This window comes from Chelon labrosus (assembly GCF_963514085.1).
Source record: "Chelon labrosus genome assembly, chromosome: 18".
NCBI lineage: Eukaryota > Metazoa > Chordata > Actinopteri > Mugiliformes > Mugilidae > Chelon > Chelon labrosus.
Window position 1 is genome coordinate 13,619,255 of NC_140351.1, and position 16,670 is coordinate 13,635,924.

At 40.8% G+C, this 16,670-nt stretch overlaps 1 protein-coding gene across 1 annotated transcript in view; it reads right to left on the reverse strand.

The window, feature by feature from the left end:
* The window catches only part of sh3kbp1 (SH3-domain kinase binding protein 1), a 39,454-nt gene that overhangs the window by 13,889 nt on the left and 8,895 nt on the right, over positions 1–16,670 (reverse strand). Inside the window, exons 3-7 of the mRNA XM_084566775.1 lie at positions 7,456–7,570; positions 6,172–6,278; positions 3,236–3,377; positions 3,048–3,124; positions 1,408–1,497 (exon numbers count right to left, since the gene is read on the reverse strand). Of these exons, the coding sequence (XP_084422901.1) occupies positions 1,408–1,497; positions 3,048–3,124; positions 3,236–3,377; positions 6,172–6,278; positions 7,456–7,570 (531 nt within the window). The remainder of the gene's footprint in view (positions 1–1,407; positions 1,498–3,047; positions 3,125–3,235; positions 3,378–6,171; positions 6,279–7,455; positions 7,571–16,670) is intronic.

Below are 16,670 nucleotides of genomic sequence, written 5' to 3' on the forward strand. Positions count from 1 at the left end.
AAATTCGACGTGGCCAGACGGAGACGCTCTGCTGTCACCTCCTCCAGAGCCTCATTAAGGAGCCGGGAGAGACGTCTCACCATAAAGCAACATAACAGCCTTCTGCTCAGCAGGACAGGCTGACAAACATCCTTCAGACACTCTACAGGAAGCTTTGATGACCAGTATGTAGGTTTTTAAAAACCTTTTGCCTCTTGGGCACTCCATTATTTTCTTATATTAAGCATTTCAGGTGATATTTGGCTACTCAGAAGTTGACATTTGTTTGGTACAATGGGTGTGGATACCAGGATTTTGTCATGGCGTCTTATTTAGACAACAAACCAAAGAAGAAATATATGTTTTAATAAAGATTTCAGTGTTTCTTGAGAGTCAGAATTCAAAAGTATTGACATGAAACACATAATATGCCCTCTGGCTATAGATACGTCCCCTAAAAATTCACATGATCTGATCCTTTAGCAAGTCCAGTTGGCAAAAAAATACACAAAAAGTATTGTACAGAACCAGAAATCGTACTTTGACCACTTGGCTTATCCTTTACATTGTGATTTAGACAAAAAACCAGCATCACAACGTGATTAACGTTTAAAACCTATATTCATGTGATCAGTTACGAACTATTCAATTCCATATCCTTATAATTTGTTGTCTTATTTGAATGAAAATGCCTAATTGAATTGTAAATATTCTTGAAATGCAAATCTAACAGAACCACTAGCGTGCCACTTGCAACACCTGAACACTCCTGTCCCCTCCTGAACTCTTACAACGCCGCTCACTTTCAACTAAGAGCGATGGACGTAAGTTAAAGAAGGAAACAGATAAAGCAGATAAAACTTGACCCTACCGTTATTCCTCTTTTGCGTTTCCAGTTAAACTCAGACGGAGCTTTGCAGCAGGCAGCAGGAGAACATGTGAATATGTGGACGTCAGTGAAAAGCTGTATAGCCTCCCCTACTCTCCCCCTCTCCCTCTCTCTCTCTCTCTCTCTCTCTCTCTCTCTCTCTCTCTCTCTCTCTTTGCCCTACGGAGCTCTCACTTCTGCTTTGCTTGTCAAATCCCTGCAGGATGTCTGTGTGTGTCTGTGTGCGTGTATGAACACAAAACCACTTCCTGTGCTGTAAAAATGAAACAGAGGAAGAGGAGGAGCCAAGGCCGGGGCTTCTTTACCCCACTGCTCACAATACAATGATCACAGTATATCAAAAAAAAAAAAAAAAAAAGTTTCAAGGAAGAGAGTTTATGTGTTTATAACTCCCGTTGCGGGTACATAGATATCTTCTGAGGGCAAAATATAGAGTAAATCATTTACTTTCAAGGCAGCGGCTTGTTTTAAGTATAGGGTGCGTCTCCAGGAAATGAAGTGTACTGGGACGGAAGCATGAGTCGGACTGTGTGACTCACCTTGTCCCCGTCTGCATCCAGTTCCATAGAGCGAGGTCTGAGCTTGATGGGCTGGTCTTTGAAGATGTCGCCAAAGCCAAACCCTCGGACCTAAAGAGATGAAATGAAAAGGCTTAAGATGAAACAGATCAACAGAAATCCTACAGTGTGTCTCCGGCTATTGGACCTTAGTCATGTGAGTTGCAAGTGGACGCCACCCACGACTGTTCCAAATACAAATCTCAACCCCCCACGAGTCATTTAGACATTAAGAAGCTACTTGGATAATGGCGACGTATCTTCAAGAAGAACTCGTGCTGGAGTTGTAGCGGTCACTTTAACTGAAATGACGGAAGACGTCTGAGTAGACGGTGTGACCGAGGCAGAAGGACAGCAAGACACTGAGGCCCCGTTCAGACATGGCATTAAGATCTGATCAGCGTTAGCCAAGTGTAAGCTTCTGTGGTTTTATTCTTGATTTTATCGCAACGCCCTTTCAGTTGTAGGGTATCCCAGTTTTCTAGCATCTTAAAAATAGTTATGTTCCCGTCCAAACACTACGGCAAAGATGTGACACAAAAGCAAAAGTATGTTTTAAAAATAATAATAATTAATTCTTAAAGATGTCAGCCTCATCCACAGCCCCCATGTCTGCATCACAGTTCATCTCTTCTTAGTCTGTCTGTCTTATGTTCCAGACACTGACTGTTGCCAAAACATGACTGAATAAGACTGCATTTGTACCTGAGGAGGCCTTGAGCAAACCTAAAGCATAAGCCACACAAACTCTGTTTGCTAAATCTGACCTCTAAAAGAGTCTCTGGCTCTGGGAGAGAGCTTTCTTGTCTGAAGATGGTCTTGAAACGTTCAAATGTTTCACTGTTTGTATGCAGACAGGCCGCAGACTTTACACTAGATCCTATTTCTGTCTATATAAAGAAATGCATCGCTGCGAAAAATTGGCCTGGAGTCACTCCGTCGGGAACTAATTATGCTCCAGTAAAGATCTCCTGGGCCAATCAAATCACTTGGGCGAGCTGTATGTGGTGATTGACAGAAGAGTTGCAGCGATGTAGTCACTTGAGCACTGTGGAGTTTCATCTGTTTACAACAAGATGGCTCTGATTGGTTGTAGGACTATCCAGTTTGGTGGAAAGTTGATTATTTTCTCTGTAACAGTTGCAACACACCCCATAATGAATGTGTTACCAGACTCATATTGAGTCTGGATATGTCGGGCTAGTTACTTGTTGCATATTTGATAGAAGTAGGTTCCACAATCTTGTGGCCTCCAGTGATGTAGTGTCAAAATCCTTATTTAATTTAATTAATGCTGTGGTAATTTATCGTAATTTTGTGTTCCATTTTAATGCTTTAATTTCAGAACAATCCTAAGAGTTATATTTATTATTAATGTAACATCACATTAGTACGGAAGTCCAACTGTGTCATAAAACAATTAACAAGAAAGGTCACAACTGAAATATTTACGGTACCAAGTTAAATTTGTAGTGAACAGAACCCCTAATTATTTAATGTAAAATACATTAAGCTCCTTTGTCGCAATATATAAATATATATACAGATTATATTTATATTTTTTTTCAGTTTATCAGGTAATTAAAACAGACAAAAAGTCACATTAGTGCTTGATTAATTACCTTCTTAGGCTGGATTTCTGACCCTGTTTCTGATCGACTGTCTCCTCCGTCACTTTCACTACCTGGGCTGTCCTTACCTACAAACACACAACAAACGTAGATTTAGTAAACAGGAATCAAAGCCATTTATTAATGTTTTTTATTTTAAACGATGGTGTTTTCCCACCATCTGATTGGCTGAGACTCACTGGTGCGGCTGCGGAGCTCCTCCTGTGATGTGGGCGTGTCCACAGAGGGCGTGTCCGACTCCACCAGGATCTCTTTGGTGAAATTGGAGGGAAACATTCCAGCTTTCCCGTTGAGTAGTCCCTCCCACCAGCCCTCCTCCACCTGAACACGCACAAGAGATGCACCACAATCAGTAAATGTAACATTAGCGCAAAAAAGAAGCACAGACGTTGGTCTCATCTTGAGAGTGTTAGGGGAAAAAGCAAACAAGCTACTTGGATGGTGGTGATGATGGTCCAACAAGTCCAGTTAATTTAGTTTCAGCTTTGTTTTTTGGATATATCATGACCCAGGTGACTAAGAGTCTCCACAGATTTAAAGAATAAATAAAAAATACTGCAATTTTGTATTTTTAAACTCTCTCATTTTAAACATACTGTTGCTTTTCACACAGTGATGACAAATGTATTTGAAATTGTTAATTGTATATGAGTACATGTATATGAGTCTTGTTATTAGTTTGAGGATATTACTAACGTCAAGAACATTTTCAAATTATTTTGAGCCATCACAAAAAGACTCAGCCTGAAATCTCCAGAACCACTAACGTGGACCTTTTTATTCAAGTTTTGCTTTTCGTGAAAACAACACTTAAGGGGAATTACCGTTTTTTACAACCTAGACCTTATTTCTGGCATAAATTACTCACCCATATAACTTTGGTGTCATTTTGAGTCGTTCGAAAGATATAGCCATATAGTGGGAGTGACTGGGGCACCGAAACACAGCCTATATATAATGCATTATCTGCCACGAAACTCATTCATTTCACCAATATTTTGTTATCGTACGCTAGTGCCATATACAAATGACATCATCCAGGTCAGAGGTTAGTAGGTCAATCTACAGACCCCGGATGATGATAACAGGTAACTCCGGACTCAACGGGGAATAGCACTAGCATATCATAAGAAAATATTGGTGAAAGGAACGAGTTTCGCGCAAGATAATGCGTTATTTAGAGGGTGCGTTTCGGTGCCCCAGTCACTCCCATTATATGGTTATACGCGGCTCTGCTGGATCTAAATATCTTCCAAACGACTCCAAATGACACCAAAGTTATACGGGTGAGTAAATGATCGTATTTTATGCCAGAAATAAGGTCCAGGTTGTAAAAAACGGTAATGCCCCTTCAATGCCGACATATACTTATAGTTAAAGTCCGTGTAAAGCAAAAATAAATTTGTGTTATGAGTTTGTCACACCACAGAAACATGTGTCATTGACCACTGAGCCAAATTTGAAAGATTAAAAAAATCGCTAAGTATATAAAATTAGATCTCAAAATCATGGAAAAATGAGCACTTCTCTCTGCTGTGAGACGCTGGGGGCGTGTCAGTTAGAGGCGCTGGAGCCACGCCTTGAGCCAGTCTGCCTGAACCCCTACTCCCTGCAGAATGCCCTGAACATTTATCAGGCAGACCATGGGCCACTGGAGGCAAAGGCAAAATATTTTTTATTGAATTTGGTTGTAACTATCGGGGGTAAAGTGGACACTGCAGAGACGGGTCTTGGTGGTGATTTTGAACTCTCCACAGTAGCTCCTCTTGACAAAATCGATCCACCGTTTCCTTACGTTGTCCTCCGTCGGAAACTTAAATAAGCTAACGGAGCCGTTACCCTGCACACTGTGGCATCCAGGAAAGATGCACAAGCGACGACGAGGAGACATGACTGGTTAGCTGACTGGTTAGCTCGTTAGCTAGCTGCAAACTATCGTAAGAGATGCTATCCGAGACTCGAGAGCGAGCGGGAAAACCACCGAAGCGAATGCGCTGAATGTATTTATACCGTTACAGCAGCAGGGGCGGGTTTATGCTAATGAGGGCTGCGTTACGTAACGCGGCCCCACTTACTGACCCGCCCATTAAATCCTGGACACAGAAATCTTGAAAAACTTTCGAGAAGCCTAGCTCCAAAAATAAATTCTAAATGGTTGAATGGCTTTTACATGTTTTGAGGAAATACATTTACGACCTATTTAATGTGTTTAGAAGAAAATGTCAGAATTTGGTTTACACAGACTTTAATGAACTTCCGTCTCTAATATGTGACAAGCTAAATGTTGGTGAATGGCTCAAAATTTTAAAAAAGTTGTGTTTGTGTTGGGAGTTGAATGATTGTTAATGTGATGAAAGTCGATTCGACACTGACTAGTTGCTGATGAAGTTACTAATAAAAACACAGTAGAAAGTAATGCTTTGCAGCAATGCAATCTATATTCTTGACCTGAGAACAGACAGATCATATGCCACATACTGTGCGCTGCAGATATGTACAGTCTGTATAAAAACAGGCTGCATCTCAGCACCCACCAACAGCATGTAACGCTACTCTACAGCGTGTTTTAAGCTGGGATAGTGTAGCTGGGTTAAAAAATGCAGTATGTCTCTGAAGCCTTTTCCGTGTATAGCAGCTAAAGATCTTCTCTCTGTTACCACAGGGAATTTGGTGAAGCTGTTAACTGACTGCTGTCGAGTGGTTTCGTATTGTTCCTCCGCGAGCGAAAGCGGTTGTCTTTTCAGATGACTGCACTGCAGTTGTACTTTAAGTCATATTTCAGGACTGACATACATATTTTGCATGTCACGGTAGAACTGGCTTCATCTTTAGCAAAGTATTGCCACACACTTCTGCTAGTTTGTTGCAATGCTCCACTTAGTTTCTCACCTTAGTTTCTCACCTTAGTTTCTCACCTTAGTTTCTCATCCATCCATCCATACTGTTCATGTTGTTACTGTCACATGATCAGTGACTAGTCGATGCTTAAAGTATATTTGCATGGCAGTGAAGTCGAAAAACCAACTAGGCGACTAGTCTGTACCCTAGTTTGTGTTATTTATTTACGTATTTTTGTTCAAAATTGTGATGTCCATTCAAATATAACCAGTCTCACCTCTGCTACAATCTCAATGACGTCTCCTATTTTCAGCTCCAGCTCGTCTTCATGCTGAGGCACGTAGCTGAACGCCGCCTTACATCTCCGTTTACGGATTTGCTCTCCTGTAAAACACACACACACACAGTTTATGTGCAAACATACTTTAAGCCCACATGTGACATAATCCATAATCCACAATGCGTAACAGTGAACGAGCAGGTGTTCGTGGACTTATTAAAAGCCTTCGTGCCTGAAGCCTGACATGCTGACCTCTCACCTTTCACTCTAATGAGGACTCACGCTGAATTGACCTTGTAGTTGTTTCTCTTAACACTCATTAGCCTGCTCATTACTCATGCCACATCAGCTGGGGCATGTAGACATGACCCCGCAGTTCCTCTTATGTCCACAAGGTGTCAACCTTATTCATCTTTAAACTTTGGGTGCAGCCGCGTTAAGTCCATCACTCCTAACAATAATAAACTTTATTATTAATCTTGCTTATTCAGCGTCTTTAAAGCCAAATAATAACTTTCAAATATTTAAATATGAATTCTTTTCAATAAGTAGTTGTGGACCTCAGATATATAAAAGTCCCTAAATGAACCCCTCCCTGTTTTGCATCTGAACCGTTGCTGTTGCATCTCTTTATGGTTATTTTATGTCTGTCAGCAGTAAGTCGCCTCATTTGCATCTCTTTATCGTCATCTTGTGAGTCTTTTTACAAGTTTTTTAGAGCCTCTCTCTACTTGGCTTGTGCCTTTTGTGGTGATTTTGCTTTTCTTTATCGTCATTTTGGATCTGCAACACATTTGTGTCTCTTCATTTGTGTCTCTTTCCTGTACTTGTAGTCATTTGTCATCTCGTTATGGTCATTTTCTATGTCTTTGTAGAAGTTTTGAATCTCTCTGAGGTCAATTCTCAAGTCTTTGAAGCTGTTTTTTTGTCTCTTGCTGGTAAGTGCCTGTTCATGATCCTTCTCCAGTCCCTTGTGGTAATTTTACACCTCTTTGTAGTAATTTTGTGTGTCTTTGCTGCTGTTCTCTGTCATTTGGTGGTTGGTTCACATCTCTTTGAGGTCCATGATAACAGTAAACCAACACATCTACCGCCTTCTGACTCCGACAACGAAAGCACACGTGACTCCACACATGAGCATGCAGATACAGGAGAGCGTGTTAACATGTTCACAACAGATCGACGAGCAATGCTTGACCCAAATCCTTCCTCTCACTAATAGGATCAGACTAAAGCTACCTATTAACAACAGCGTATGAATGTCATTATGAGACTGTTTACCTTTCCTGCCTGGTCGTACGCCGGGGTCGGACACAGGGCTGGCCCTGCCGTTGGAAAGGTCCGATCTAATCATGCCTGCCTGGCCTCCATCCCTCTTCACCTCTTTCTTTATCTCCTGCAGAGAGAGGCAGGGGAGGTCATTAGTGGAGGAGGAGGAGGAGGAGGTGGAGGTGAGGAAGGATGGTGGGAGAGTTGGGGAAACAGATTCAGATGAGAAGATGTTGGTTAAAGAAAGATAATTTCAACATAATTAAACCTCCTGGGGATAAATGGCAGCTACGTTTCTGTGACAGAAAATAACTGATTGTGTGATACGTTCAGTGGTTACAAAAACATCCACACACCCCTCACACCCACACCCAACTCCAGATAAATGATAATTAATCTTTTGTAAACTTATTTTAAAATAAAACTGGCTAAAAGTCTATTACCTGGGCTCATCTGGAATACTCTTCTTTGCAAAAAATAACACTCCATATGCAAATAAAATATTTTCCTGTAACTACATTTCTGCAAACAGGAATGAATGCAAAATTAGTAAGTGTTGCAGATAAGGTCAAACATCCGCTCAAACTATATTTGTCGGTGTCAGCAGCAGTATTCAGTGACACAGGCGACCATGACGAGCAGGAAAAAACATAAACACTCAAAAGATAAAACTGCCTTCCTTCAAAGCCGCAGCCGTTCCCCTCCATCCCCACGACTTAAACTCACAAGACATCATGCAAAGCCGATCAAGGAAACCGGAGCGTGGCGGACAAACACACCGAGTGACAGGAGAACCAACGAGGAGACAAACCTCTGTACGTAGAGATCCTGGGAAACGAGACATGACGGTTCACGTCTCCCCTCCACATTCAGCATGATGCTGTTTCATAAGCCTTGGCCTGTGGCAAACGCAGCTCAGTGAAGCAGACGGGCCCGGCTACGCTGACTCACAGAGTTCAGCTCCTCGCACACACTCCGGTTGTGAATCGTCTGGTGTGGTGTGAACGCCTTAATGAGCCCACAGATCCAAAAATACCAACGAGAAGGGACACTTCCTCGCCAAAGTTCCTCTGAACTTAAAAGACAATTTAGCAGCTACAAAATCTTTGAGAGGTCAGTTCGATTTTTACGTAAAAATGTCCCGTCCTCATTAAACTATAAAACAAATAATTGGCGCTCGGCAGAGAACAGATACAGACTCCCCAGAGTTAAGAGGCCAATTAAAATCAGACCTGTGGTTTGTGTGTTCCTCTTCCAGAAGGAAAGAGAAAAAGAAGCTACTATCGTTGAGGTAATATCAGGAGGAACAGGAGGTGCTGTGCTGTTTTTGCTGCTTCTTAATCCATCGTGTAGCTTTTTTTTTTTAACATCAAAAGCCGCAAGGATTAAAAAAGGAAATAAGTAAATAAAAAGCAATCCAAAACTAGAACACTTGTATCTGTACAGACCATTATATGAGTGCCTGAAATTAAAAAGTGTAACACTCTATTAAATACATAATAGTATTAAGGTTAAAGAGGGGGAGTTTGGACGTAACTTTGGAGGTAGTAGGCTAAAAAAATCACGTCTAATTTCACGACGTTGAGTCTCAAAAGGTCAACCCAGGATCAGCACTGGCCTAGCACGGATTAGGACCATTTCAAATAATAGATTTCGTATAATGTCTGGGCTTCAGCGCTGATGGACAGAAGAGTACCAGCAACCTAGTCAACCACGTCATCTGAGGAGTCGCTGTGGAGTTGAATTTGTTTACAACAAAACGGCTGCTGCTGCGGAAAAAGGGGCTGTTTCGAATCTGCTACCTGGAAAATATCTTTAAAGGACGAACAATTTACTGAGATTAAGGCATTTGTCAAGAATCCACGTCACATATTCCATTGCTCTGATTGGTCGTAGGACTATCCAGTGGCTGCAGATGTATTTATTTTCCCTGAATGAGTTCAAACACACTCCATAATGAAAACCAAATGGATTCTTTAGGGAATATTTTGGGTGTGTTGGACCAATAAAGCAAATTATTTTCCTTTGGTTTTTGACATCAAAAGCAGCGAGGATTAATAAAAGAGCAGTTGTATCTGTATGGAGCTGTATTTAGTGAAAACTCTAGCACATTACTAAATACATAATAGGATTAGGATTAAAGAAATTAGGAGGCTTATGCGTATTTTTTAACTTTGGTGGCAGCTTCTAGACTTTGTGCTAAGCTAAGCTAACAGTATCCAGCTTCCCATTTAGCATGAAGACATGAGAGTCATATCAAGCCTGTCATCTAACTAGATGAGAATATTTTGAATGTGCTTGACAGATGATTGGACAAAACAAGCAAACTCTGGGAAACCCATAGTGGGATTTTACTGTTTCTTAACATCCTCAAAGCAGAAACTAGAGCGATGACTGTGTCTTCTTCCTTAACTCGGGCAATTTCTGGTTGCTGAGGTTGAGTCAAGCGGTTAACCTCTCCTTACATCTGCTGTTTGCTAATGCAGAGTTAATGTGGACCAACAGAGACATCGACACTGCAGGCAGGAAAGAGGACGGCCAGTTCTCACTGCAGACAAGCGTTCATTCAGAAACACTCACAGACTCGCTGGTGAAAATAAAACACCTTTGAGTCCGAGACACGCCGGCCTACGCAAAAGCAAACAGCCTGCAGATTCACTTTTATTCAGAGTAGTGAAGGACAGCCAGTGTTTGAAGCTGTTTGGTTTCATTAAAAGCAATAAATTCAAGAGAGATAAAAATGTAAAACACGTCGGTTTCGATTAAAGCCGCTTGTTTGAATCATGTTTGCTGTTCTTGGAAGCCTTTGTTCCAACCAGGACTACATGCATGCTCGACTACAATTCCTCCTGCGGGGATGTGGAGGCAACCCAGAGTTAAAGGAAACCCAGCTGAAAGGAGAAGAGGAAGAGAACGTGATTCATCATATCTGAACAGGAAACACCTGCGTTATGTGTTTGTCTGTATAATTTGTGAAAAAAAAAAAAAAAAAAAAAAAAAAGCCCAACAGCAACCACGCCGTTTACTCTGCACAGCTTCAATGCTAAACGCTACTACGCTTTCACCAGACCTCTGACCTTTCCCTGCACAGATAATGCAAAACAATCCAGCGGAGCAGCCGACAGGAGGTTTGTTGAGCGCGTTGTTCCCGAAAACAAACCGGCGTAAAGCAGAGCGAGATGAGGAATGAGGAACAGCGGAGCAAAATATCATTTCCTCGTTTTACGCTTCAGAAAATGTACCAGCCTCCTCACCTTTCACACACTTTATTGTCTTATGGATTTAATTTGTTGCCCTGAATCTGAAGTTAATAACCTGCATTGACAAAGAGAAAATATGGTTTCAAATGTTTGGATTAGGCTAGATTAAATGAGTTTTCTCATTTAATCTTAACCCAGTTTTAATCTATAGCACAATAAAGTGAGCAACAATTGAATGCCTTCTGGAGTAACTGCTGAAATAATACATAATAATATCTAATAATATAATATATAATAATAATAATCATAATAATAATAATAATAATAATAATATAACAAATAAACATGTGAGTGAGAATTTTGTGAAGAAAAATAATCTAGGATTACTTTTACAATTGATTAATCTATAAATGTATAAATATATATATATATATATATATTGTTAAATCTACCGACAATAAACCATGAATGGCCAATCAAAGTGATCTCTTTAACCACCTTGTGTCCACCACCGATTTAACACTGCTAAATCGGCGCCGGTACAACATCTACGTTGGGCACGTTGCTGTGCCAAAACCCCTACAATAATACTGGCACGTAACAAGTGCACAAACTGATATATTCTGTGGTCAAGTCTTGCAGTTTTTGTAACGGCATGCATGCGGTTGTTAGCGCCAGGCCTATCAGTCTCTTGCTTCTGGCTTTCTTTCACTTTCACCTACATTTTAGGAATGATTTTAAAGTTTCAGTGTTTAGATCTTCTAACTAACCAAATGCCCGATTAAGGTCGCTCTCTTCTGACCACTTGCTGGTTCATGGTTTGCAGCCCCCCAAACTCTGAAACCTTGCCTTTGCAGGTTACACATCTTATACTAAGCTATGCTATTAGCAGTCTACTCGTCTGAAGCAGGATGTCTGCTTCTCTGGGTTGCATAAAAATAACGTACTGTAAGCGTTGATGAGGTGCAGGACAAAGGAGGCAAGTTGAAGAAACAACGTGTTAGTTAACAAGGAGCAGGCTAAGGCAGAATCAATAGACACGACTGACTTGTGAGGGCAGTATGGCTGGGGGTGCAGAGGAAAGTGACTAACAGAGTGGAAACAGGTGGGCATAGCGGACAGGTGAGTGGGTATATGTAGGGGCACAGCAGCAAATATGGAGCAAAAACAAGCGTCATAAAACACCAACCAGACCCCCAACAGGTGATGGCCGTGTTGCTCCACGTATCAAAGCTGAGCTAATGGCGAGGCGCCAACCAACCAATCAAATGCCTTGTGAAATTTTAAACAGATGACGTCACCAACCGGCGCTGGAGCAAAGCATCCATGACAGCTCGCCGACAACCTAGCTGGATGCTCATTTGAGGTTTAATCCAATCTGAAAGCTGTGTTTAATATTAGTGTTTTTAATTTCTTCCTCTTTGCTGCGGCTCTGGTCAACTTCTGCTTCACCGCCTCCTCCATCCTGTTTTCTCTGGCTGTAAATTTTTGGCCCGAGAAGATATGGTCTACTTCCATTAATAAATGCATATTTTTAAAAGACGAAAGGTTTTTCATGTTTCAGGTATTAACAAACACACAACTCAATAATGAAACAAATCAAGTGTTGCGGCAAAAATTTAAATATATATTTTATGTCCATAATAAAATTAGTCCAGCTTCGACGGGCTCTTTGCTTTCTCAAAACTCCAAGAACGATGTTTACCTTCACTTCGGGAGCATTTTGTGTCAAATCAGAGCATGTGGCGCTGATTTGCAATATCTGCTTGTCTAATGAACAGAGGTCACATGGCTCCAGCAACTTCCCATAAACAGGATATCCTCTACCTCTGCTGGGACTCTGTAGGGACGCTTATGAGGAATTCACTTTGTTCGAGCCACTTCTTTTCTCAGAAGGAGAGCACGCCGCGCTAATGAGCGGATTAATCAAGTGGTCGATTCATAAAGAAGCATTTTGACAATTTGTCTCCGCAAAAGCGACCAAAAAAAGTCTGGTTGCGGCTTTTAATTGTGAAGGTGTGTGTGTTTATTGATAGCAAACCCACCGAATGAAACAAGCGGCTTTAATGCGTAAATGTGCAACTTATTCAAGAACTTATACTTAATCAAATCAGTGACCCTGAACCAGAAAATTAAATTAAAGTGTTGCAGCTCTTTTAAGGTGTTGGAGCCGTGTTGAGATCCCCGTCGACAGACTTTGACATTTACTATAAGTAAACATGTGGTATTTGCCAGAACTGAGTATTTCCTTTTTGTGGTTTTTATATATTTCTGCTCCGCTTGTTTGCTCGAGCAGCTAATCACTCATAACACCTAAAAAAAAAAAAAAACTAACAAATGCAACATTGGCAACTTGCAGTCTTGTGAAATCTGAAAGAGCCGTTGCTTAGCTAAATTACTCAACCAGTTGCATTGACAGCATCAAGAATGAACGACATAAACTGTTAAGTTTAGTCTTAGTTATTTGTCCAGGCTGTCGTCAGTCATGACGACACTGGAGGGGAGGGGCGGTTTGCATACATTCACATCCTGTCACATCTTCAACCTGTGTGTCCACTTCCCACACACAAACACACACATTCATCGGGATTGCAAAGCTTAATGTCACTGATTCCCATAACTGAGGTCTTGTGACAGACCGGTCATTACTCACAGCCTCCCTCTGTCTGGCGCACACAGACACACAAACACACACGCGGTCTTTGCAGGCTCATTGTCTGGCTCTCTGACGGTGACATTCGGTCAGCACAAATGAAGCCCGGCCGCACAGAAAACAACCTGACAATAGAAAGACTTCTTTAGCGTTGTCAAAAAGAGGTGCGCTGCTGCTGCTGCCCTTTGGGTTGTTGGACTTTTCTACTTCCCCTGATGAGATGGCAAACAAGAGACTTCCCTCTTCTCATCACCGCAAACGGACAATTTTGCTACTTCATACACATCTGATGCGCTTTTGCACAGTTTCAAACCAACATCTTTGGTCAGCAAGAGGTCAGATGAACTATACATGAGCTGGCAATTATTTTTTCTCACTCAAATTATACTTGTTTCTGTTTTTAATTTGTAAACTAATCAATTAAAACCTCAACGAGATTTGAGAAAAACGGGGTTGTGCAGTGGCGGCATGGAAGGGGGTGACTCCAGGACGCTGGAATTCACTGTTAAGCCTTCTCGAGGCGTCGTGGGCCTAACTTAACGAAACATCAGTGAAGGGAGGTGCCCACTTGAAAATCCCAATGACATGCTGCATACTGCCGTTGACTAGGCCAGGCATCTGATGCCTTCATGTTGGTTGGTAGCGATATTTCTTTGTTTGTTTAGCGGCTGAACGGGCTGTACAATCATTTGGATAGATAATATTTCACAAGGCTTGAATTGTCCACTGTCCGCTGCTAAGCGGGCCGTACAAGCCAGCAGCATTTACTTCTCTAAATGTGTTTTGTCTGGGGCTTTGGCACAAGGGATTGTAACATCTAATCCTCTGTATTAACGAATGAACTGATTTTGACACTGGTAAGGAGATAATGGGACCTTTTTCAGCTTTTTTTTTTTTTGGTTGCAATTTCCTTTGAAGACACATTAATGAACTATTATAAACACAGCAGCCTACATTACCAGACTAACTGCCACGTAACTTAAGTTACGGTACATGTAACCCTGCATCTGCACCTGACTCGCCTCTTCTACCTACCCACTAGTACCAGTAACCTCGTTGACACATGCCATATGAACTGAGGAAACTTAAACGGAAACATTTATGTCTCAGATGACTTATATTATAGCCTAATAATAGCGTGGGAAATCTGCAACCAGTGTCGAAATAAGAAAACACACCTCCTGTGACTTTCCTGTGGCTAAACATCACACGCACCATTACTGTTGCCTCAAACCTTGTTAACCATTTGTGTACCAAGACCACTGCAGGGGGACAACGGATCGTTACGTTTAAATATTTTTATCACAATTATTGGAATATACCAAATTCTACACCTTTGCAGAGTTGACACACAGCCGACGATGATACCCAGTTATTAGGGGACCAATCACTTTCCTAATCTTACGACTGATCTTATGTTATAAGCATATATCATAGGTATGATAGTCACAATTACAATATGTACATTTCATCAGGTCTACTCACAATATTTACTCATATTATTGGATTTAATACAGTTGCATGGTGCGCATGTGATCTAGGAGAATACAAGTCAGATAAGAAAAATGTTTATGAATCTCCAGGAAATTGAGTTTATTTAAGATTGGATCGGCTGAAACTCAATATTAAAAAGTCAGGATCAGGGGACTTGATCGGGACATCCTTCACTAATTTAAACAACCTTTTAAACTGAAGTCATAATTTAGTCCATTTGTCGTGGTACTGTCCCACAGCAAAATGTTTCAGACACAAACTTCCTATGAGCTAAATAAACAAGTTTAAATTTGAGATGTGCTACCATTTTACATTTATTGTAATACACTTATTTTAGGTCTAGCGCCACTATCTGTAAAACATACTCAGTTTACTATCAATCATCACTTAATAAAAAACTGCTTGTGCATTAGCTTAAATGATGACCTAATGGGGAACTCCATAGACTAATATACATCTATATTACGGTCTATTTAAAAGTTCTGTGCAGCGTTACTACACATGTGACGAAAGTTGCGTAAAGCTATGTGTCACTCTAGTGGCTGCACAAAATCCAGTAAACCGTCTGACTTGAGTCAGTGCCGGTTGAGTCCAAAGAGTGAGATCACCAGCCAGACAACTGCAGGCTCTCTCCACTTCTGCTTGCGGCTAGCTGCTCTAGGCTACATTAGCCGCTACTAGCATAACTCTGAAACTCTGGACTGCACTAATGGTGGTTCAAGATGCATTGTGGGTAATTTAGGCATCATGTTCGGATGAAAACAGAATCAGTCATCCAGGTGATAATATGTCCAAAAAACAAGTCGATACTAAGGCAGACTTGTAGAGTTTCTTGAAGAAATGTTATCACTCATCAAGTAGCTTCTTCTGTCTAGTTACCTTTGTTTCAGTTTGAAACATAGACATAGACATTGTCTATATTTATACAGTGTAATATAAACAGTAACCGATGTCAAAAGAGTGCTCTGCTAAATTGGTGTAATACTGCTTTACATTACAATAGAATTACAATACAATAAAGTTTGCATAACACCGAAGCATGGTGCCATCTAACAGCTGTTAGCGCTAGCAGTCCCGGTCCGACTACGGACAAGACGTGTCGGCAGCCCAAACTTTTTTTTTTTTTTTACCATTTAAAGTAAATACTGTTCTGAAAAAGTACTTAAGTTAATGAAAAGTTAATGAAAATTAAATGCTATTGAATATGTCATTATTATCATTTAAAAAAATTAAAGTGACGGGTAAAAATAGATTATGACGGGATTTTTATCACCCTGTCAGTCAAAATGACAGACGACGAAAAACCTCTGGCTAAAGTGTTTCTTAAGTTCTGGTGAGTAAAATTAATTATATTTACATCTTTTATGTATATTTCTGTTCGACATTGATGTTTCTGCTGGATTGAACGTATTTGGCGTTGGTGCACAGCGGTGGCTGCAGTGAGTCACAGGAGACTTTTTGAAGTGTTCTAAGTGAGTTTCTGGTTTTAGTAATGGCACTGATCTTGCTATATGAGATATGATGCAACGTCCTGTTTTATTGCATGTCCTGTTGTTGATGGTTTGAATAGCAGCAGCGTCATAACGATCGTATTAAGAGGTGTTTTGAATAAGGCTGGAGGTCATTGAAGACCTAGGTGGAAAATACACAGCCCGCCACTGTTCAGGCTTTATCTGTTATGAAACCACTACAAGCACCATTTTCCAATGTTAGCTAAGTTTAACTCATTCATTGAAGAAGCTGCATAATAATATGATTAAAATGAGTGTAACATTTGCTGCTTAACTTCTATATTTTACTCGAGAAGCTGTCTTAAAGAGGAAATGTCTTAATAGATAGCGTAATCCAAACCGAAACGCCTTAACCAAACTTTATATCTA